Source organism: Erpetoichthys calabaricus, chromosome 5, assembly GCF_900747795.2.
Source record: "Erpetoichthys calabaricus chromosome 5, fErpCal1.3, whole genome shotgun sequence".
Taxonomy (NCBI): domain Eukaryota; kingdom Metazoa; phylum Chordata; class Cladistia; order Polypteriformes; family Polypteridae; genus Erpetoichthys; species Erpetoichthys calabaricus.
The window spans coordinates 168,363,100-168,389,208 of NC_041398.2; the positions used below are offsets into that span (position 1 = coordinate 168,363,100).

Genomic DNA, 26,109 nt, shown 5'->3' on the forward strand with positions numbered 1-26,109 from the left:
CATACATATATATATATTATATATATATATATATATATATATAAAAAGTGCATCCGGAAAGTATTCACAGCGCAACACTTTTTCCACATTTTGTTATGTTATAGCCTTATTCCAAAATGGATTAAATTCATTTTTTTCCTCAGAATTCTACACACAACACCCCAATAATGACAACATGAAAAAAGTTTACTTGAGATTTTTGCAAATTAATTAAAAATAAAAAAATTGAGAAAGCACATATACATAAGTATTCACAGCCTTTGCCATGAAGCTCAAAACTGAGCTCAGGTGCATCCTGTTTCCCCTGATCATCCTTGAGATGTTTCTGCAGCTTAATTGGAGTCCACCTGTGGTAAATTCAGTTGATTGGACGTGATTTGGTTAGGCACACACCTGTCTATATAAGGTCCCACAGTTGACAGTTCATGTCAGACCACAAACCAAGTATGAAGTCAAAGGAATTGTCTGTAGACCTCCGAGACAGGATTGTCTCAAGGCACAAATCTGTGGAAGGTTACAGAAAAATTTCTGCTGCTTTGAAGGTCCCAATGAGCACAGTGGCCTCCATCATCCGTAAGTGGAAGAAGTTCGAAACCACCAGGACTCTCCCTAGAACTGGCCGGCCATCTAAACTCAGCAATCGGGGGAGAAGGGCCTTAGTCAGGGAGACTAAGAACCCGATGGTCACTCTGTCAGAGCTCCAGAGGTCCTCTGTGGAGAGAGGAGAACCTTCTAAAAGGACAACCATCTCAACAGCAATCCACCAATCAGGACTGTATGGTAAGAGTGGCCAGACGGAAGCCACTCCTTAGTAAAAGGCACATGGCAGCCCGCCTGGAGTTTGCCAAAAGGCACCTGAGGACTCTCAGACCATGAGAAAGAAAAGATTGAACTCTTTGGTGTGAATGCCAGGCATCACATTTGGAGGAAACCAGGCACCGCTCATCACCAGGACAATACCATCCCTACAGTGAAGCATGGTGGGTGGCAGCATCATGCTGTGGGTATGTTTTTCAGCAGCAAGGACTGGGAGACTAGTTAGGATAAAGGGAAAGATGACTGCAGCAATGTACAGAGACATCCTGAATGAAAACCTGTTCCAGAGCGTTCTTGACCTCAGACTGGGGCGACAGTTAATCTTTCAGCAGGACAACGACCCTAAGCACACAGCCAAGATATCAAAGGAGTGGCTCAGGACAACTCTGTGAATGTCCTTGAGTGGCCCCAGCCAGAGCCCAGACTTGAATCCGGACTGAACATCTCTGGAGAGATCTTAAAAATGACTGTGCACCGATGCTTCCCATCCAACCTGATGGGAGCTTGAGAGGTGCTGCAAAGAGGAATGGGCGAAAACTGGCCAAGGATAGGTGTGCCAAGCTTGTTGGCATCATATTCAAAAAGACTTGAGGCTGTAATTGCTGCCAAATGGTGCATCGACAAAGTATTTGAGCAAAGGCTGTGAATACTTATGTACATGTGATTTCTCAGTTTTTTTTCTATACTAATAAAAGGCAAAGCCCACACTGACTGACTGACTGACTCACTCATCACTAATTCTCCAACTTCCCGTGTAGGTAGAAGGCTGAAATTTGGGCAGGCTCATTCCTTACAGCTTACTTACAAAAAGTTAGGCAGGTTTCATTTCGAAATTCTACGCGTAATGGTCATAACTGGAACCTCTTTTTTGTCCATATACTGTAATGGAAGGCAGCAAGATGGCCGTAGGAGCCGGAGTTGCGTGTCGCGTCATCACGCCTCCCACGTAATCACGTGAACTGACTGTGAAGGCAGTACGTAGAAAACAAGGACGAGCGCGAAAGAGCACTGAAGAAAAGATTCATTACACAATTGAGGAGGCAGCGAAAGAATAAGAAGTGAGAGAGCGGCTCACGTGAAGTGAACGAACGGAGCCCGAGTGATTACTTGGATGAATCAAACCTGTTCAAAAAAAAAAAAAAAAAAGCGGAGCGTCTTATATGAGCAGGCAGTCAGCTAAAGAAGGGAATCAATAAATAACTATAATCGTAATAAACGAACAAAAAATAGCGGAGAATCCGCAGATTACATAAAGGAAATGGGTACCTGAACAGAAAGGTAAGTCTCAAATAGTCACACTAAGTACCATAGTTCACTTGCGGTATCGATGTATTTATGCAAATCCAACAGAGTGGCTGTGGGCTCAGAGCATGGGGGCGGGGCCTTCCTCATTCACTCGCCAGCCTCTGTTCCAGTTACTCCACGTCTCGCCACGTGTTGCAGTGCACCTTGCCTCCGCTTAGCTAGCGATACCTGTGTGTTCAACAGACATTATCATCTACAGATTGTTAAGGAGTAACGTTTAACGTTTTTGAGAGAGAGAGATCAGAGCTACGTGTGTTTTAGAGGGTAGCTGCTGATTGCCACAGATATCACGGGCATGTGCTTTTCTCCCCACCTGGGGAACGCTTTCCCGTAAGAACTGAACACGATCAGATACAGTGCCAACATCTATTGTCCTGTTTCATACATACAAGACCGCAACACAAACACATTAGTTAGTCTTCATTGTTTGTTAATTTATTTTTATTTTTAAAGTTGTGTTTTTGTTTTTATTACCGTATATACCGTCAGGACTGGATTTTACTGTATAATTTATGGTATTTTATACTGTCTGTTGTCCAAATCGAAAGCGGAAAACTCTCGCTATTGATCTAACAGATTATGATATGTTAATGTCCACCTGAGAGAGTAACCACAGAACACACTGCCTTTTTTTGTAGGTGAGGCAATGCGCTGTATCAGCGCGTACTCCTAACCTCTCTCTCTCTTTCTCTATTATGCCTACGTGACCACACGCTAATACCCGAACTATTCTGAAGCAACATTTGCACTGTTTTGTGTTTTTTGTATCTCACACCCTCATACACTTTTATCGTAAGACCATCCCTTATCTACAATGGAGCGTTCGATCAGAAGAAAATATGAAGCTGATTTTAAATTAAATGTCTTTGAAGTGGCAAAAGAAATTGGTAACTGCGCTGCTGCCACACAATTCAATGCATCTGAGAAATTGATGCAAGATTAGAGGAGGCAAAAAATTGAAGTGTTGCATTTTTGAACGGGCATATAAGTTGGGGTCTGATATTATGATCGCTTTTTGTGTTTCAACAACCGAAGCGCTGTAGAAAACATTCATTACACAATTGAGGAGGCAACGAAAGAATAAGAAGCGAGAGAGCAGCTCACGTGAAGTGAATGAACGGAGCCCGAGTGATCACTTGGATGAATCAAACCTGTTCAAAAAAAAAAAAAAAGCAGACCGCCTTATATGAGCAGGCAGTCAGCAAAAAAGGGAATCAATAAATAACTGTAACCGTAATAAACGAACAAAAAATAACGGAGAATCCGCAGATTGCATAAAGGAAATGGGTACCTGAACAGAAAAGTCTCAAATAGTCACACTAAGTACCATAGTTCACTTGAGGTATCGATGTATTTATGCAAATCCAACAGAGTGGCTGTGGGCTCAGACCATGGGGGCGGGGCCTTCCTCATTCACTCGCCAGCCTCTGTTCCAGTTACTCTACGTCTCGCCACGTGTTGCAGTGCACCTTGCCTCCGCTAATGCCCACCTGAGAGAGTAACCACAGAACACACTGCTTTTTTTGTAGGTGAGGTAATGCGCTGTATCAGCGCGTACTCCTAACCTTTCTCTCTCTTTCTCTATTATGCCTACGTGACCACATGCTAATACCCGAACTATTCTGAAGCAACATTTGCACTGTTTTGTGTTTTTTGTATCTCATTCAACAACCGACTCATATTTATTTTTATTTTTAAACTTGTGTTTTTTCTAATTATATTTTTCTCAAACAATTAAAAAAAAACACTTTATTTTCCTCCCAGGCAACGCTGGGTATTTCAGCTGGTATATATACATATATATATATATATGTGAATGTATGTATGTCTATATATATATATATATATATATATATATATATATATATATATATATATGTGTGTGTGTGTGTGTGTGTGTGTATGTATGTATGTATGTATGTATGTATGTATGTATGTGTGTGTGTATATATATATATACAGTAATCCCTCGCTATATCGCGCTTCGCCTTTCGCGGCTTCACTCCATCGCGGATTTTATATGTAAGCATATTTAAATATATATCGCGGATTTTTCGCTGCTTCGCGGGTTTCTGCGGACAATGGGTCTTTTAATTTCTGGTACATGCTTCCTCAGTTGGTTTGCCCAGTTGATTTCATACAAGGGACGCTATTGGCAGATGGCTGAGAAGCTACCCAACTTACTTTCTCTCTCTCTCTCTCTTGCGCTGACATAGGGGGGTGTGAGCAGGGGGGCTGTTCGCACACCTAGACGATACGGACGCTTGTCTAAAAATGCTGAAAGATTATCTTCACGTTTCTATCTTTTGTGCAGCTGCAGCTGCTTCCTGAAACGACACGCTGAAAGGTGCTTCGCATACTTAAAAGCACGAAGGGCACGTATTGATTTTTTTATCTGTCTCTCTCTATATCTCTCTCTCTCTCTCTCTGCTCCTGACGGAGGGGGTGTGAGCTGCCGCCTTCAACAGCTTTGTGCCGTGGTGCTTCGCATACTTAACAGCCAAACAGCACTATTGATTTGTTTGCTCCTTTGAAGAGGAAGATATGTTTGCATTCTTTTAATTGTGAGACTGAACTGTCATCTCTGTCTTGTCATGGAGCACAGTTTAAACTTTTGAAAAAGAGACAAATGTTTGTTTGCAGTGTTTGAATAACGTTCCTGTCTCTCTACAACCTCCTGTGTTTCTGCGCAAATCTGTGACCCAAGCATGACAATATAAAAATAACCATATAAACATATGGTTTCTACTTCGCGGATTTTCTTATTTCACGGGTGGCTCTGGAACGCAACCCCCGCGATGGAGGAGGGATTACTGTATATATTTTTTTTTTTTCCTCTCTTGCACAATCTTATGTATGTATCTGTATGTATGTATGTGTATATGTATATGTGTGTGTGTATGTATGTGTGTGTATGTATGTGTATATATATGTTGATATGTGTATATATATATATATATATATATATGTATATATATGTGGATGTGTATATGTATATATATATATATATATATGTTTATATGTGTATATGTAGATATGTGTATATGTAGATATGTATATTTATGTATATGTATATATTTGTTTATGTGTGTGTGTTTGTGTGTGTGTGTGTGTGTGTGTATATATATATATATATATGACAGCAACACTCATAACAATGACAACACAATTACATTGACAATCATGTTACGTTATTTTTAAAATGTTTCCTTTTCTTTTTCATAACCTCTTTAACACACTATTTTGCTAGTTTTTAATAAATTTGCAAAAAACCTCAAGTAAACTTTTTTCACATTGTCATTATGGGGCGTTGTGTGTAGAATTCTGAGGAAAAAAAATGAATTTAATCCATTTTGGAATAAGGCTGTAACATAACAAAATGTGGAAAAAGTGATGCGCTGTGAATACTTTCCGGATACACTGTATATATAAAAATTCACACACAAGCATACACAGACTTTTCCTATAATGAAAATTAACTCAGGAAACAGTTGGTATGATGTTTTAAATACTAATTATTTTGTTATAAAATGATATAATAGATAAAAAAACAGTAATCCACAGCAACCACTAACATTTTAAAACAGTACAACAAATACATGAAAAGCATGTACATTTTAAGGATCATAGTGGTTCACTTATGTACTTTGATGTTTGTACACTGCTGTGGACTAAGCTGTGAAGCTAGTATGATACTTTCGCAGGATCATCCCCAGCTCCAAGTTGAACTGCAACAAAAAAACACCTGTGTATCAAAGTTGGAAACCAGGAGATCCGTGTGCACACTTCTGAACAAAAAAATTGTTATTCCCGCTAATAACAACAGATGTCCTAAACATGATTACATATGTGCTGGAATTTGTACCTGTTGATCTTCATAATTAGAGGGAGCACTGTTAACTCAAACAAAAGGCATAATCAATTTTAGACATACTACACAGGAAATTGACTTTTTAAAATTACATCATGGTAATGAGCATCAGATATATTTTTTTTTATATCAAGTCTACGTAAGTGTGTTCTATATAAGGTATTGTAAGTACAGTCAAATGAAAAGGTTTGGGAACCCATCTTAATTCTTTGGATTTTTGTTTATCATTGTCTGAGCTTTCAAAGTAGCAACTTCCTTTTAATATATGACATGTCTTACGGAAACAGTAGTATTTCAGCAGTGACCTTAAGTTTATTGGATTAACAGAAAATATGCAATATGCATCATAACAAAATTAGACAGGTGCATAAATTTGGGCACCCCAACAGAGATATTATATCAGTACTTAGTTGAGCTTCCCTTTGCACACATAACAGCCTCTACACGCCTCCTATAGCCTTCGATGAGTGTCTGGATTCTGGATGCAGGTATTTTTGACCATTCTTTCATACAAAATCTCTCCAGTTCAGTTAAATTTGATGGCTGTCGAGCATGGTCAGCCTGCTTCAAATCATCTCATAGATTTTCGATGATATTCAAGTCAGGAGACTGTGATGGCCATTCCAGAACATTGTACTTCTCCCTCTGCATGAATGCCTTTGTAGATTTCAAACTGTGTTTTGGGTCATTGTCTTGTTGGAATATCCAACCCCTGCGTAACATCAACTTTGTGACTGATGCTTGAACATTATTCTTGTTGATATTGGGTTGAATTCATCCGACCCTCGACTCGACAAGGGGCCCCAATCCCTGAACTAGCCACACAGCGTGATGGAACCTCCACCAAATTTGATAGTAGGTAGCAGGTGTTTTTCTTGGAATGCAGTGTTCTTCTTCCGCCATGCGAAGCGCTTTTTGTTATGACCAAATAACTCAATTTCTGTCTCATCAGTCCAAAGCACTTTGTTACAAAATGAATCTGGCTTGTCTAAATGAGCATTTGCATACAACAAGCTTTCTCATCACCCTGCCATACAGATGTTGTTTGTGCAAATTGCGCTGAATTGTAGAACGATGTACAGATACACCATCTGCAGCAAGATGTTCTTGCAGGTCTTTGGAGGTGATCTGTGGGTTGTCTGTAACCATTCTCACAATCCTGCGCATATGCCGCTCCTGTATTTTTTTTGGCCTGCCAGACCTGGGTTTAACAGCAACTGTGCCTGTGGCCTTCCATTTCCTGATTATATTCATTACAGTTGAAACTGACAGTTTAAACCTCTGAGATAGCTTTCTGTAGCCTTCCCCTAAACCATGATACTGAACAATCTTTGTTTTCAGATTTTTTGAGAGTTGCTTTGAGGATCCCATGCTGTCACTCTTCAGAGGAGAGTCAAAGGGAAGCACAACTTGCAACTGACCACCTTAAATACCTTTTCTCAGGATTGGATACACCTGTCTATGAAGTTCAAGGCTTAACGAGCTAATCCAACCAATTTGGTGTTGCAAGTAATCAGTATTGAGCAGTTACATGCATTCAAATCAGCAAAATTACAAGGGTATCCAAATTTTTGCACAGCCAGTTTTTCACATTTGATTTAATTTCATACAACTAAATACTGCTTCACTAAAAATCTTTGTTCGGAAAGATGTTCCTAGGAAATGAAGACATACCACTGTTATCTTTTTGTTGAAAGTAGAGTAAATTATTATGCAGACTTAGAGGGGTTCCCAAACTTTTTCATATGACTGTATATGTCATGTTGCAAAAAGATGTGGAGGTTTAAAATACAACAAACATAGCAAGACTGACAGAAATGTTTTAATGCAGGGCATAAGCAAGCTTTATTGTTGTTTTATTTAACAATCAACAGTACTTAAAAGTACCTCTTAGAACTAGACGAAGCAAGCATTTTAAAAAATAGTATATGGATATTGCTAAGGTTGTGTGGCTCTTAGTGAATTAACAGATTGATACAACAATGTCTAGAATGAGGGTGACTATACAGCAGAGATTAATAAAATGTCATGAACCAAAGACTGCAAAATGTCACAAAACTCAATTTATATATGGGAATAAGACTTGTCATCTGAGGGAGAGTTATGTTTACTAACCTTTAAACATCCAAATTCCCCAAAGCCAACTCAGTTACATTTCAAATTAAACTTGACTGATACATTAGATAATAACATCTGGAACACATTTTAATAAAAAAAGTTGAAATTTACAAGATATTCAGTTCAACACATTCTAAAATCATGGACATAAATGCTTTAACAGATAATTTACATTTTTAATTGCACAAGGAGGCAGTACATTGCTCAGTTTCATTTCATTATAGTATAACATTCCAAAGCATGTGTGTATAGATAGATAGATATACTATTTTAATGAACCAAAAGTCTTAAATAATGACATCATATTCTTAGCTAACACCAACCACATTCAAAAAACACTATGGTTGCTTAAAAGCTATGACTCTTACTTTGCAAGAAGTTCAATCAGATCTGCTCTGCTCATACCATCTGGAATCAGCCTTGGTATAGCTGCTACACATGTCCTGAACAAGTCGATCTTTGGCTTTCGTTCACCACTGAAAGAAAGATAAAAATGTCAGCTATTTTCCTGTTTCAATACATAATGCTGATACTTTAATTTCTGTTATGAAATCATAATTCTGATCCATGAATGCATAATATTTAAAACTATTAACTATTCCTGAACTCACTTGATATTGTTATCAGGTTTTCTATTAATAATAATAAACAGAGCTGTGCAGGTATGAAATATATTTTCTTGTTTGCAACATGTATGAGAAATTTACTATCCATTATTTTAAAAACAAACAATTCAATAGTTACTCACAATACAATAAATTCTAAATTTGATCAATTAATCAATAATACATTCATTTCTATAGCTGATACATACTTTCAATTCTAAATTATTGAATTATCTTTTAAAAATAACTTGCACACTAATAATAAATATTTAATAAAAAAAAAATATTTTAATGTATTTGTAAATGACAAAAGCATTCAAATGTTTGATTGTGTTTTTTTGTGTGCATTGAAACAACTAATTAAATTTTTCCTTTCATGTATTTTTTCAGTTGTTGACATATTTTTGGCTCATTTGAAGTAAAAACATAAAATAAACTGATCCTAACCATGTAATACCTAACCAGTCCATATATATCAATAATTAAAATAAAACTGAAAGGCACTATGAATAAAGAAGAATAAGTGTCTTGTTAGCGTGCTAACATCAACAAAATCAGGTTTTATCCAGATATATCATGCACTGGAGAAAGATGCAGTAAACCAGTTCAATTAATCTCAGTGACAACCAAATTCAAATAACCCAGGCTCATCACAATATGAAACTTCTAGTACATTAGATGGATTTGCACCTAACAAGACATTGGTAAAAACAAAAGAGAAAATCATATACCATATGAAATGGGAAAATGTCCCATAATTAAAGCCTGCACAATTCCATACTTCAGAAGTGTCCAGATGTAAAAGGAAACCTTTAAGCATTCCTGACTGAAACATTACTAGGATATGGACTGTCAGAGTAGTCAATAGATGAAAACTTGATATTACCAAAGCAAAAGTCTCAAATTTGAATGAAGACATTATTGAAATCAACTAGCTATGTGGGTATCTAGATTCTGAGGATCAGTAAAGTATGCAATATTCTGTCCTTCTGAAGAATTAACAGAAAGTATAGAAAATAATGAAAATCATTGAAAGCTAATCTACCCAGCTACCATCAGACTAGCAGTTTTTACTTTTAGGCCATAAAACTGTTTTCTTACATAGAGACTTCTCCCAATCTGTGACAAAACATTCATTGGGTAAGCACCTGTACAACCCACCAATCTGCATTACCAATTTACTGCTAACTACCACTCTGTAGCTCAGTTACTTATATATTCTAGTTGCTATTTGTTCTTGCATATGTTTATATATTATGTTTATAACTTTTCTGATTCATACTTATTGATCCATACTGCTCTTTCTATTTATTTTTAACAAACTGAACATTGCAAACACAGTACTGACAAAGTATAAGGCTGCTGCTTAAAAGACTCCAGAAAATGAAAGTGTGAAATTCTTTGAACATCAGCCTTATGTAAAGATAATGGCAGGAGTTTAGATATTTGAGACTCACAAACCACCCATTTCCTCCAAATGCAAGTGGAAAGCAATGGACTACTCTGATTTTAAATGGAAAAGGGTACTCTTTGTTACTGGACATAAAGTTGTCAATTTCTATGATAAAAACATTAGCTATCTAATAAATGTATGAATAAGATGTGATGTAAAAACATAACATTTTAAAATATTCTGCAACTACATACCAAATAAAGCACCCTCCACCCATCCTTCTGCTGATGCCAGCATAGGAGAGAGTTTCCCCCCACCCATAATTACATCAGCCCAGGTAAGCAGGGTGCTGAGGAGACTTCATGCCAGCAAAGCAGTGGGTCCAGATGGAGTATCGCCATGACTGCTGAAGGCCTGTGCGTTGGAGCTGGGGAGTCCTCTACAGCGCATCTTCAACCTGAGCCTGGAACAGGGGAGAGTCCCAAGGCTTTGGAAAACATCTTGCATCATCCCAGTCCCAAAGGTATCACGTCCTAATGAGCTGAATGACTTCCGTCCTGTCGCTCTGACGTCACATGTGATGAAGACCATGGAGCGGCTGCTGCTTCACCACCTGAAGCCACAGGTTCGCCATGCCCTTGACCCTCTGCAGTTTGCATACCAGGAGAAGGTGGGAGCGGGGGATGCCATCATCTACATGCTACACCGATCCCTCTCCCACTTGGACAGAGGCAGTGGTGCTGTAAGAATTATGTTTCTGGACTTCTTTAGCGCCTTCAGCACCATCCAACCTCTGCTCCTTAGGGACAAGCTGACAGAGATGGGAGTAGATTCATACCTGGTGGCATGGATCGTGGACTATCTTACAGACAGACCTCAGTGTGTGCGTCTCAGGAACTGCAAGTCTGACATTGTGGTCAGCAACACAGGAGCGCCGCAGGGGACTGTACTTTCTCCGGTCCTGTTCAGCCTATATACATCGGACTTCCAATATAACTCCGAGTCCTGCACGTGCAAAAGTTTGCTGACGACACTGCTATCATGGGCTGCATCAGAAGTGGGCAGGAGGAGGAGTATAGGGACCTAATCAAGGACTTTGTTAAATGGTGCGACTCAAACCACCTACACCTGAACACCAGCAAAACCAAGGAGCTGGTGGTGGATTTTAGGAGACCCAGGCCCCTCATGGACCCTGTGATCATCAGAGGTGACTGTGTGCAGAGGATGCAGACCTATGAATACCTGGGAGTGCAGCTGGATGATAAATTGGACTGGACAGCCAACACTGATGCTCTGTGCAAGAGAGGACAGAGCCGACTATACTTCCTTAGAAGGCTGGCATCCTTCAACATCTGCAATAAGATGCTGCAGATGTTCTATCAGACGGTTGTGGCAAGTGCCCTCTTCTACGCAGTGGTGTGCTGGGGATGCAGCATAAAGAAGAAGGACGCCTCACGTCTGAACAAACTGGTGAGGAAGCCAGGCTCTATTGTAGGCATGGAGCTGGACAATTTGACATCTGTGGCAGAGCGATGGGCACTGAGCAGGCTCCTGTCAGTCATGGAGGATCCACTGCATCCACTAAAGAGTGTCATCTCCAGACAGAGGAGCAGCTTCAGCGACAGACTGCTGTCAATGTCCTGCTCCACTGACAGACTGAGGAGATCGTTCCTCCCCCACACTATGCGACTCTTCAATTCCACCAATGGAGGGGAGGGTAAACGATAACATTATACAAAGTTATTGTATGTTTTACCTGCATTTTTTTTTATTACTCTTTAATTTAATATTGTTTCCTTATCAGTATGCTGCTGCTGGAGTATGTGAATTTCTCCTTGGGATTAATAAAGTATCTATCTATCTACAGTCATGGCCGAAATTATCGGCACCCCTGGAATTTTCCCAGAAAATGCACCATTTCTCCCAGAAAATTGTTGCAATTACAAATGTTTTGGTATACACAAGTTTTATTTCCTTTATGTGCATTGGAACAACACAAAACAACAGAAAAAAAACAAATGTGACATCATGTCACACAGAACTCCAAAAATGGGCCGGACAAAATTATTGGCACCTTTTCAAAATTGTGGGTAAATCGTTTTATTTCAAGCATATGATGCTCGTTTGAACTCACCTGTGGCAAGAAACAGGTGCTGGCAATACAGCAATCACACCTGAAGCCAGTTTAAATGGAGAAAAGTTGACTCAACCTTTTTGTTGTGTGTCTGAGTGTGCCACACTAAGCATGGACAACAGAAAGAAGAGCAGAGAATTGTCTGAGGACTTGAGAACAAAAATTGTGAAAAATACCATCTCCAGAGATCTTCATGTTCCTTTGTCCACTGTGCACAACATAATCAAGATGTTCACAACACATGGCAATGTAGCTAATCTCCCTGGACTTGGACGGAAGAGAAAAATTGATAAAAGACTGCAACAAAGGATAGTCCGAATGGTGGATAAACAGCCCCAATCAACTTCAAACATATTCAAGCTGTTCTGCAGACTCAGGGAGCATCAGTGTCAGCTCGAACTATCCGTCGACATCTGAACGAAATGAAACGTTATGGCAGGAGAGCCAGGAGGACTCCATTGCTGACACAGAAACAAAAAAGCCAGACTGGAGTTTGCCAAAATGTACTTGAGGGAAGCCAAAATCCTTCTGGGCGAATGTCTTGTGGACAGATGAGACCAAGGTGGAGCTTTTTGGTAAAGCTCATCATTGTACTGTTTACAGAAAATGGAATGAGGCCTACGAAGAAAAGAACACAGTACCTATAGTCAAACATGGTGGAGGTTCTAAGATGTTTTGGGGAGGTTTTGCTGCCTCTGGCACTGGATGCCTTGACTGTGTGGAAGACATCATGAAATCTGAAGACTACCAAAAGATATTGGGGCGCAATGTAGGGCCCAGTGTCAGAAAGCTGGGTCTGCTTCAGAGGTCATGGGTGTTCCAGCAGGACAATGACCCCAAACATACCTCTAAAAGCACCCAGAAATGGTTGATGACAAAGCGCTGGAGAGTTCTGAAGTGGCCAGCAATGAGTCCGGATCTAAATCCGATTGAACACTTATGGTGAGATCTCAAAATTGCTGTTGGGAGAAGGCGCCCTTCAAATCTGAGAGACCTTGAGCAGTTTTCAAAAGATGAGTGGTCGGAAATTCCAGTTTAGAGGTGTAACAAGCTTGTTGATGGTTATAGGAAGCGCTTGATTTCAGTTATTTTTTCCAAAGGGCGTGCAACCAAATATTAAGTAGAGGGTGACAATAATTTTGTCCAGGCCCGATTTTTGAGTTTTGTGTGAAATGTTGTCGGATTTGGCTTTTTTTCTGTTTTTTTGTGTTGTTCCAACGCAAAATTTTCTGGGAGAAATGGTGCATTTTCTGGGAAAATTCCAGGGGTGCCGATAATTTCGGCCATGACTCTATCTATCTATCTATCTATCTATCTATCTATCTATCTATCTATCTATCTATCTATCTATCTATCTATCTATCTATCTATCTATCTATCTAAATCAAAACTGATTGGAGCTTTTAAAAATGTTCAATTTACTTTCAAACCTAATGCAAAATAAATGTTGTCAAAATTCACATACAAATGTGACAAATGTAATATGAGGACCATAATATTTTCCATAATTTGTTTAATAAGAGGAAGATGCTAATATATGTATTTAATAATTGATTTCACTAAACTATTATTCCTGAAAAAGACATAATACAGAACATAACCAGAAACACATTAATTGTATCTGCTTCAGAACAGTTTTAAAAATGTAAGAGTTTTAAACATAGTTCAGACTCATTTGATTTTCTTATTATTTAATGCTTCTAAGAAATATTGCAATGGTTAAGATGAAACAATGCACAAACCTCTTTCAGGAAATGACAAATAGATTAGCTTCAGGCAAAATAGAATAGAACAGGCATTGTGAACACATTAAATAGAGAAAAACATAATATTATACACACGTGATCATGTCTTCAGGCTCCTTATTTGACATCTGCACATTGGTCATACTCATAGACCTTCCTACTTCCTTATCTAGGTGCCGTAGAATATTATCTAGTGCTTTTCTTACTTGAGGATAATACAGTGACATGCCTGTAGGGGGAAAAAAGATAGTGACTATTTACAAACAACTGGTTTCACAACAAATACCATGGCTTTGTTCAGTTAACAAAGATCTGAATTGAACATATCAATACATAAAATACAGTCATTAGTACATATCAAAAATGGACACTTTTGTCATAATCAGTAATTAATAAGCATGTCAATAGCAGGGAATTCCAAAGAGAAGGAATGAGCTTGACTGTTTAAAAGAAAAAATATATACGGTTAAAGTAAGAACATTTATTTTTATCTAAAAGACAAGTTGACAACCTTTAATGACAAAATGCATTGGATATCATATTGCATAGTATGCTCAAAATAATATATGTTCAACAGTACTCTGGAAATGCCATGGGGTACCCTATCCCCTCTTTGATCTGACATAGATTTAATGTTGCACTGGAACAAATTCAATCTGATATACATTAAATACCACTCCAACAATACCATGAAGGTCTTCGATTTGATATACACTGAACGGTGTGAGGTCTTTGATATAATCTGAGTATAACAAAGTGTTCTAAACTTCACCTTTTAATTGATGTGAAACTGGGTTTTGCAGCCAAAATAGTTGAGAAACAATGCTGTAAAATAAGCTGTGAAATAAGCAACATTAACAAAGACAAATTTAATGGACAGCAGGGCCTATACTGCCAATACATAAGGCTTTACACCAGTGGTGAGGAAGTACTCAACAAATTTACTTAAGTATAAATAAGCAAGCAAAAATGTACACTAGTAAAAGTTGAAGCACCACAATATAAGTAAGTACAGCCAATTCTCATTATCTGCAGACATTACATTCCTGAAAAAAACACTGATACTGAAGCACTGAAATAGAAAAAATGACAAAGTTGACAAAGTCATCCAGATGCACTGACACTCCACTCTTGATCCTCAAGACTAAGTAATGATTCTTTCACTGTTTTACCTATAGAAACCTTGTTACAGCTTTTACTTTGTCAAAAACCAAGTTCTGATCAACTTTACTACTCCATCCATTTGGTAGTAGTGTGGAACTTAATCATGGCAAACTTATAAACTGCACTTACTGAGAATTACTGATTGATGGGAAACAAATTCCAAGCCACTGTCTCGATCATGAACAGGGCTCAACAGCTTACCCACACCTTTCAGCACCGAGTAGACATAGGCTGATCCATTCAGTGTACCACACAAGCTGCCCTGAATGTCTAAGAGCATCACAGACCTGACATTGCTCAATTTCAGTGTTGCTCTTGTGCAATAAGTCTCTCAGAATTATTTTAATGCTGTGCACTGCTGCAATATCAACCTCCTAGTGTCCGTTCCCATCTCCATACAATCCCATCCTGCGGCGTGCAATAGGTTATAGACTTAAAATAGAAATTAAGTGAATTTGCGGGAATGGCCTGTGCATAACAAGGATTTACTGTACTTGTAAATTAGTGACGGGTATTTCAATTCACTTTACTGAACTGATTATTTCGAACTACCCATATAGTTTCTACATAGTGTGACCAAAATGTATGCAAATACCCTTAGGTTAAAGTCTGCAATGTGTAAACTGTGGAGCAGAGGTTAAATCAATGAATAAAAAAATGTGTCTTTGTCCCAATCATTATAAAGGGCACTGTAAGTGAATTGATTTTCTTGGTTTGTTTGATTAATTTTTAAAGTTAAAAAACTGGGGCATAATTTAATAATTTATAAATTATTTTATACACAGTATATTTATGTGCATGTCTCTAGATAGTTAATTTTATAATTTACATGATAATTAATACGACACCATACTGTTTCAGAACACAAAATATGACAAAACATTTAAGATACATAATCAAAATAAGACATTACAGAACCACAGGTAAACCAGAATCTAGTAACTCGTTCTTGGGTGATGATACAGTTCACAAATCAAACGAACAAGGATAGTGCAAATGGCTAATTTGTTGAATGTACAACGGGACACAAACATATTAATTTTAAAACTGTTTATAAATCCAGTTGGAAATAATTCCAGTAAGAATTGTACAAAACAAAACAATTAACACATCCTCTTTAATAAAACCCGTGTGTGCATCCAGTGTCCGTGTGTGTGTGTCTTCTGGTGAAGTGTGCATATGCGGGGCACGGTGCGCTGCTTCAAAGGCCGTCTGACGCGTCACACAAGACAGAGAGGGTGGGACCTATAAAATATCGCGCGGCAGATCCAATCGGATTTCGGTAAATGAGGTAAGACCTAAAACAGAAAACACGAAAAATCCAATCGGGTACTGAGACGCGGAGACCAGCTTCCCCATTGTTGTGCAAGTGTTCATTCTGAGGATGTCAGATTTGCGATTAATAAAGCTTGGCCCGGTAAAGTGTAAAGTAAAAGTAGATTTATTTTTGCGCACATTACATCAGTTGCTGGGGAGAATCTGCTGATTGCCCACTGTTGTGACAGAAAATTAAACGCATATTACGGACAGCAAAGCCAGTATTACTGTCAGAGAAAATTACAGGCATTTTACGGAAAAAATTTAATGAGGTAAAAGGTCCCTTGCCATTTAATATAGACTGTTCCTACTAATGTTTATGGACTACTGTTCTAGCGCCCGCTATTGTAACGGGCTTAATGTCTAGTTCTAATATAAATGCGTTGTTGCTGTATTGTACTGATATGACGAATGAGAAAATCATCAGTGTCAGTGTTCATTCACTGATATTGAACTCAAAAGAATCATAAGTGAAGTGAGTCAAGACTCATGATTCAGATGGTTCTTGTGCATGCGCTTTAAATATTTGCTAATTTCAGGGAAACAAAAGACGCTAATGCCATCAGGCAGGACATGCATCGGCATTAGGCTCCCATTAAGCTGCACTGAATCAATTCCCTCATGCTCGTGAATCAGATTTGTTTGACTAAATGAAACAGTCACCCATCACTATTGTAAATACACAAAGTATTCAAGTAAAAATACTTATTGAAATGTACATCATAATACAATAGCATGGCATTAGGTTTTTATATAGTTTCTGATAAATGCAAAAATAGTACAGGTTGTGCCATTTTAATTAAGGATGATACCGATTATGCAACTAACCATGCTGGATAAGGATCTCCACAGGGCCCTAACTAAACAGAGCAAAAGATTAATATTCTGTGATTCCGTGTTAGAATTCTAAGTGTTGTTTTTTAACTCAGAGTTGCTTTACAATTGTAGTTAATCAACAGTAACTTTAACTGTAAAGAGTCTTTTAGGCTTCAAAATTAATATGAATGAATTGAAAATTCAATGCACAGAGTATGTGTGTATGTGTATATATATATATATATATATATATATATATTTTTTTTTTTGCAATGGCATAAAATAATGGGAACCTACCAATAACTTTTGCCTCTTCATCTGTTAAAGTAGTATTGAGAAAGACCTTTTTAACTCTCAATGTGTTCCCAGAAGGTAAAACAACTCCAGTTGTAGGCATTGGTGGTTCTCCGTCCTTCTGCTGTAGACTGTCGGCTATCACCAAGAAAGCTCTCAAACCTATGTTCATTCTCTGAAATAAACCACTACAGTCAGGACACATTTAAAAACAGAAGAGTAGCTCTTGCTTAACTATGCCTTAAAATACAGTATTACAACATTTAACAAACAATGTCAAGAACTATAAGCTTTCTCTTTAACAATATATAATTATTCTAAAACTTTGAATAATTTCTTCATCAACACTTTGAAGAGCACTTATCTGTCTGAAGCATTTCCTATAAATCGTCATTTTGAAAAGTCTCCACCTGTCTTCTGGAATATTCTTGAGGTCTGCAAAATGCATGGGCTACCTGTCCCTGTCTATTAGGTTACTGGCACTCAAGCATGAATTCCTGCTAATCTGAAGAACAGTATGTTGCTATTCACTGCTATTTTAAGATGAATTAACTATTGTTGGGAATGCTCATACAAGTAAGTGGTCTTCAAAATATTCATGTTGATGAAGAGGTTCTAGGGTGTTTAAGGTCAACTGAGCACTGTGTCTGCACAGAAAAGTTATTTGGGACCATGTCACCTATATTTTATAGCCATAGACAGTCTGTGTAATTTTCACTGCCATCTTTTGTGCAGTAACAGTGCTCAATCAGTCTAAAACTCATGTAGATAACAACTCCTCATTTACTTTCAAGAAGCACTACTCAGTTTAACAGACATTCAGTGAAAGTCACTGTACATAAACATTTTCTTGACAGTGTATGGGATTTTGGAACCTAAGAAAGCTGTAGCACCAGACTGATAACGTTTTGGTATGCCAAAAATTTAAATGTCTTTTATGACTCGGTTTATGCCGATTATTCTTTCTTTTGCTCATTAACAAGCTAGAGAAATTTCCCCTTCAGAACGGTTGAATCCAAGTTCCTGGAATGTCACCATAGATAATCAGACATTACATGTCTACTACTTAAAATGGACTTCATTGACCACAAGTATGCGAACAAATCTTGCTCCACAAACGCAACAATTGAACTGCACACAGCATTGCCTCCAGCATACCATTATTGAAGTATCTTTCACAAGAATTCACAATGCATGCTGTAGTAAGCCTTTTCTATATACTGATAGGACTGGCCAGCTCTCATGTACTCATAAATATCTATCCAAGGACAAAGAATGGAAAATACCTTCTTGTCCACCTTTTAAAAAATACAGGTTACTGTCCCAGTCTTTAAATGCCAGGACACTGTGTTCACCTTTTACTTAATATTAAACAGGATAGGTAGAGAAGGTTCAATCACACTCAAAATTATCAATTTTCAGTCTTACTAACTTAAATTGAAAACTCTGGAGTAAATGAGACAAGTGAATGTCATTACCTTAGCAAAGAAAACAAGCTAAGAAAATATCAGTGTTAAGGCGACTGATAAAAATGGGTTGGTCAAAACGTTATGGTTAATTTATAATACCTGAATTCATAGATTGCTTTAAATCAGGTCTCTTCAACATGACCAGCGTGTAAAAAAAACTATCCGGCCCATGAAAATGCATTTATCACTGTATATCAACTTGTCTCTGAGCACATATGCACATAATTAAAATTCATCAAATAGAAAATGGCTTGTTCTCTTTGCCCTGAACCTTGCTGTCACACCAGGTTTAGACAATCCGATAGATAGATAGACTTTATTAATCCCAAGGGTAATTTCACAAAAGCGCATGCCTTGAAGCTTTGCTTGGAGAGAGATTCCCTTTTTTCCTGTTTTCCACCTAGCAAAAATCTACAAATATGCATTTCTCTACTTTAAAATAGAGAAGACTCGATGAAACAGGCAGTTTAATAATAATTGGATATAGAAATATTTATTTGCACTCGTTTTAACAAAACCAGTATATCTGCTCTGTAAAAAGTCTGTTGCTGTCACAAAAGAATACAACTTGAGAAGGCACTTTAATACAAAGCACTCAAACATTGACACAAATTTTCCAGCAGGCTCAGATGTTCATAGACATAACGTGCAAAGTCTAGTAATGAGCTATGAAAACAGACCAGCTATCGTGGTTCAATCATGTTCTGAGCAATAAAGGCTCTGTCAGCCTCGCAACCATGTAGCATGGACTCTTGGGAAAAGGAAAAAAAAAAAAAAAGTTATGACTATGAAAGAAAGCATGTTACCTACTATAGAGGAGGTAGTGACAGATGACAAAGTAAGGAAGAACCTAACTTCATCCATTCAGAAATTACCAATGTCTCATACCACAACCATGAAAACAGCTGAAGTACTAGCAAGTGGTGTTTTCTAATCATTTTAGAGAGACTGGAAAAGGCCGACATAATCTCACTAGCTTTTGACGAGTCCACTGATGGGGATGGCATAGCACAACTATGTCTGTATGTGAGATTTTTCGATGAGTGCTTTTGTGAGGACTTGTTCAATCTAATTCCACTGGAGGAACAGACAACAAAATTATTTTATGTTTTAATGAAAACAGACTAGATTTGTAACAAGTAAACCTGATAGTAACAGATGGCGGCCCTTCCATGGAGGGAAGGGGACAGGGTCTCTTAGCCCACCTGGCTGAACTTGCGCTGCAAATGAAATATTTACATTGCCTGATACATGAAAACGTTAAAAAACACAATGGAAAGTATTATGTTGATTATCAATTTCATCAGAGCAACTTCAAGCCTACAACACCGCTTGTTTTGCAAACTCCCGTCTAATATGTCAGCTAAGCACAATGATTTACTTGTGCATAAAAATGTTAGATGGCTAATTAAGGGAAATGCACTTAAATGGGTTTGTGAACTCAGGAAGGAGATTTTCTCTGCAGCTGTCATCTTAAGAAAGTGGAGTCATTTATATCCAAAATACTAGACGAAACGTTCATGACAGAAGTGTTCTTCTTGAATGACATCTTCCAACATTTAAATAAACTTAATCTTGGTTTGCAAGGAAAAGACAAAACAGTCAGTGATCTTGTGGAAAAACTTAACAGATATACAAGAAACTGGGCTTATTTTCAAATGACTTAACTACAAGGAAAATGCTTAATTTCCCAACACTATGTGATTTAATAACTCGGAATCTGCACAAATTACCATAACAATGACAACAATTTTTTGACAAGTTAAGAGTGAAGCTTTAGGCAAGGTTTGAAAACTTTGACATTCCCACTGAGGTGATGCAATTTTCGAAGACTCCGTTTACGACTGATGTTCGAGGAGAGTTTGCATCAAAAGCCAAACAGGTGCTTGTGTCACTTGATAAAGGTTCCCTGCAATTGGAACTGATAGACTTGCAAGAATCATCTGAATTGAAATAGGTGTTTCGAAATTGTGGGACGTGTACGACTTTGGACAGAACTGAACCAGGCCCAGTTCCCAAACACTAAAAGGTTGTCTAGACCATTGTTATTCAATTAAATGGCATTACAAGGTAAATTTGTAAGATTTTTTTTTGTTTCTGTGTAATTAACACCCAACATTTGATAATTTGTCCCTCAAGAGAAAGTAGATGAAGAAACCTGCTTTAAATGGTCACTTCCGCTGCCTGATTTCTGCTAGTGTCAGGAAGAACAAAAATAAAATACAAATATATGCTTTTGGAATACTTTGGTTCCTGCCTGCTAATTCTGTGTTATAGCTGCACTGCCAAATTTGGCTTTGCTTCCAAAATGCTTAAAATGTATAAAGAAGAAGTTCAGAGTGTCAACCACAGCCCAGAAATTTCCTTTTAAAACATACTTATGCTTCTAAAAAAACTATAGCCTGCCAAGTTCTTTAGTACTCTTATCAAAAATAAGTAGCACTACAAACAATATAAGAGAACAGAATTCATTGTATTACAAGAATGCTGCATGTGATAAACTGATGGTGAATTGCCTAGTCCAAAAACTAAATTACTTCTAGACAAACACTGGCTCCTGTAATATGCTAAAATGTCATTATGATAATGATTATTAACCAAATGCTGTTATTCAAGAGGACACATCATAACATGCCAGTGTACAGAGTGGATTTACTGTACATAAAAAATTGTGACTATAACAAATAAGGATAGCAAATTCTTTCTGCCTACAAGTAAAAGATTGTGAAGTTTGCATGCTCTCGCTATTCTCTGTGACTTTTTCCCTAGGAACGTCTGCATCCTAAAGATGTGAGCATTAGGTTAATTATCAGTTCTAAATTGGGCTTATCTGTTTTATTATGTAATAAGCCACAGATTTAAATGCAGCAGTTTATATATTAAATACAAATTGCCATCCTTGTGTCATTTTGCTAATTAAAACATGATCGACTAATATAATTTGGCAGGAATGCTATCAAAAATGTTTAATGTAAAAAATCCATTTCATTGGTTTACACAAAACAGCATAACTTAAATTTTATTTCCTATAAAAGTCTCAACAATTAAATGCCTACCTCTGGGTTTATTGTAAATGTCTTATGCGATTTCCCAACACACAGCAAGTCATAAATAATTTCTTTCATGGCAAAGTCTAGTCTTTCCTGTAGATGAAACAGGTTTCATTTTGAAATTCACTTAGAGTAAGCAAAATATTAGTTTGCATTCACATAATTTTAATTACTTTTACAAAGGATTATGCATTTATATTTCACCTATTTTGTTGAGGAATGCGATTCACAACAACAATTAATCAATAACTGGTTAAATAATTAAACCGAAAGAAAAATGGTCTTGGAAAACAAATTTTGTATGCATTTTGTAAACATAAAACACAGCCTGTATAAAATGCCAAGTCACATAATTCTTTCAAAAATGAGCAGTACTATAAACTTGCTAGGCTTCATTTTTGTGTACAATGGTACTTTCAAGATGAAGTTGAAAACAAATTTATCTAGCATTTTACTATTGCTTTTTAACAACATTTTACAATATATGACTTAAAAATAAGCACAATTTAGCCACTGTATAGTCAAAAAACAATTTTCTCACTTTCCTACATAAAAATATACGGTTTTCTGCACAGTCAAATTTTTAATAAATAAAGAAAGTATATCTATTGTAAGCTCAAGTACTCATTAATTTTATATCATAAGATGCAGCCACATATTTTGTTTGCTTGAGTTACAATACTTTTTCCTTAAGTATCATGAATAAACTTATCTTAAACAAAAGAAAGAATACCAACCTGGGCAATGAACTGAATGATTTTTACAAAGATGTTTAAAGGTGTATCCCTAGGAACTACACTGCGGGATCCTTTTGGAAAAAGTGCTGATACAATGCTCAAAAGACGACTGGAAGAAGAAGGGGGAAAAGAGTAAATATTAACTAGTGCACATACTGCAAGAACTGAATAGATTGGTTTCACACCCACATTACAAAAATAGCACAATTATGTTAGAAATCCTGCACAATTTAAAAAAAAATATTTTAAATTATTATTATATTTTAAATTAAAATCTTAGTAGCCTTCCAAAAATGTCCTAATACAATGATTTTCAAAGTGATTTGAACTGAGGATCATTTCAGCAAGATACAGCAGACTGCCAGCGGCCCACGGTCACTTCTTAGTGTAAAATTCATCTTACAATAACATTTAGTTAATTAGAGTAATTAATTTGGGGAAAAAAAAAAAGATTTTTGCCTTTGGATTTAAAAGATCTGTATTAACATCACAGCCCTGGTGGAAGTGCAGTTCCAAATACACAAACAGCATTACTGCAGCAGAAGTGGTGTCATTACCAGCCAAATGGAATTAAAACATTGCCTTTGCCAGGTCATGAGACCCTAGGTTGATATCCTGTGCAGTAAATAATGGACTAAACTATCAGAATGATTTAGGTATCATTTTACCCAGATACAGTAACTGTTGCTTGCAGTAACTGACTCCTTGTAATTACGTGTTCAAAAATATAATCTATTAAGTTTATCAAGACAATGTTGAAGCTCAAAATGTCTTAGTTTAACATGTAATCACAAAATAAATTGCATAAAAACAGTGTAGCAATACTACACAAAAATAGTTTCCAGTTCTGTTACCTCATCCAACCTCAAAAGAGACCTGCTACTTTTAAAACCTTTCTAAGGCTCAGGAGATCAGTTCTTCTCTCCAAACCTTTTATATTTTCTGCTCTGTATACTCCGGACACCTCAAAAACATCAACAATATTGTTAACTGTTGTTATAATTACTCCAAGCATGAGTATTGCTAACAGTCTTGAAATAATGGTGAAACCTGCACAGTCAAAACATTGTGCACTGCTGATTTCAGTGACATAGTTACTGGAAGTTAATGTTGTATACTAGAACCTTGTTCTTTTAACCTGGCCCTTGCCTTTAAAGCCTAAGCCCAATTTGGGCCATTAACAGCCTTTATTAACTCTACATATTTTGTTTTAAAACAAGCTGACATGTAAACATAAAGTTCAATACTGACCTCTGAGTAACTGTGTTACTTTCACATTTTATTCTGATTACATAAACCCACAGCAATCTGTACAAGGACTCTAGTGCAACCCGTGACATTTTGGGATCCTTATTCTGCAAAATAAACAAAAAAAATAAAATTTGTTTAAAAAAATAATTTACTGTACCAGATAAAACTATATTATACATTGTGGCAAGCGGCTGGGGGCGGTACCCAGCCGGGATGCCCGGAAAGACTGTAAGAGGGATTACACCTCCTCTGGACCACGAGGGGCCAGCCACCCTCGTTGTTATGGGGACCACGGGGACACAGCATGGAAGCTCAACCCTATAGGGGCCCGTGGTCACCACGAGGGGGCACCTAGATACCTGAAGAGCCCTGGAGGTGCTGGCGGAAGGAATACCAGGGACACTTGAAGTGCTTCCGGGTGCTCAGCTGGCACTTCTGCCACACCAGGAAGTGCCGGCGGAAGTTCATTGGGTGGCACCTGGAGCACGGCCGGGTGAGAGAGTGGAGGCAGTCATGAAGAGAGAAAGGCATTGTGTGAGGCCTGGACTAAGGGTGATTGGTGCGGGTTGTGCGTACACTTGTATATAGCAAATGTATAATAAACGTGTGTTTGGGTGTAAACCATTGGTGTCTGCCTGTCTGTGTCCGGGCTGCTTTCCACAACATATATACTGTATTTATACACATATGCACTCATATACTTACATATACTGTATATACAAAAACATATATACATTACATTATTTACATATACAGTGGTGTGCAAAAGTATTCAATCCCCTTGGAAGTCATCACCATTTTTCATGCATGACAAAAGACTTCTGCATATATTTATCCAATTAAGAAGTAAAGCTCCAAAGTTAGTGTTTGCATAAATATATTAAATAAATCATTTCCTGCAGATATTTAAATGAAAAAGAAAAACTCAAAAGTTTGTGTTTGCATTAAGTATTTAAACTTCCATGCTTAGAAGCTTCAGGTTTACACAAATGACAAATTAATCACAAACGGCACAAAGGTGACAGTCATTTGACCATAACTAAACATAATTAGGTACTCCTTGTGAGTCCTTTATATCTCTCGAGATATAAAAAGCACACCTTGTAAGGGCCATAGTCTTTGTTGGACAATCACTGCAAAAGTGAAGACAAAGGAGCATTATGCTGATGTGAGACACAAAGTCATTGAAATGCAAATGGCAGGAAATGACTACAAAAAATATCGAAGAGTTTGAATGTCCCATTGAGCACTCTTGGATCCATCATCAGAAAGTGGAAGATTCATCACAGCACCCAGGCTCTTATTAGAACAGGCCGTCCCTCAAAATGTCAACTGGTGAGAGAGGGTACTAAAAATCCAACTGTCATTTGCAATGCTCTTTGGCTAAAACTGGAGTGAAGGAGGGTCCACAATTTCAAGAGCTCTCCATAAAACAGGTCTCTACGGGAGGGTAGCAAGAAAGAAGCCATTCCTTAAGAAGGTCTACATAAAAGCATGTATGGCTTTTTCTACAAAACATAAATTGAAGCCTACAAAAAAACTTGTAATCCCAGGCCACCTAAACTCCTTCACACCTCTCCATTTGCGTCCTTTGTTTTGCAAATGTGCCAATCAGCGCAAGCAGCCTGCTGTCCTGTCCCATCCCCCCACCGCCGCAGCTCAACTTGGGCAAAAAGTTCTCCCAACTCAAGTCTTGTTTATCTGGATGTGAGGTGCCTGGAGTTGTATAGGGTATCGTTATAGTATGTTCCTTGTCTACAACGATCTATGTAAATGTAGGATGACAGGAAATGTTAGAAATGTAAGAAATGTGGAACATATACCTAAAACACAAACTTTTTTCATGTTGTAGTACTAAGTGTACAATGTGTGAAGACTGAAGTCCAAATATTAAATAAACACTTTCACAAAAGATACACATATAACAAAACAAGTACGCTTTTATTCAAGAATATAACTGAAGAAAAAGAAATCGGGTTAGGGTACGACGCTGACACGACCGCTTGGGTGGTACAGCGGTAAGA

The 26,109-nt window shown here is 37.5% G+C and overlaps 1 protein-coding gene across 7 annotated transcripts in view; it reads right to left on the reverse strand.

Annotated features, from left to right (window-relative positions):
- Positions 1 to 26,109, reverse strand: part of fryl (furry homolog, like) — a 621,684-nt gene that overhangs the window by 249,489 nt on the left and 346,086 nt on the right. For all 7 annotated transcript variants that reach the window (XM_051927632.1, XM_051927631.1, XM_051927630.1 and 4 more), the window contains 6 exons: positions 24,086 to 24,189; positions 22,835 to 22,943; positions 22,104 to 22,190; positions 17,582 to 17,753; positions 14,084 to 14,216; positions 8,479 to 8,586 (listed from right to left, as the gene is read on the reverse strand). In XM_051927632.1, coding sequence (XP_051783592.1) covers positions 8,479 to 8,586; positions 14,084 to 14,216; positions 17,582 to 17,753; positions 22,104 to 22,190; positions 22,835 to 22,943; positions 24,086 to 24,189 — 713 coding nt within the window. The remainder of the gene's footprint in view (positions 1 to 8,478; positions 8,587 to 14,083; positions 14,217 to 17,581; positions 17,754 to 22,103; positions 22,191 to 22,834; positions 22,944 to 24,085; positions 24,190 to 26,109) is intronic.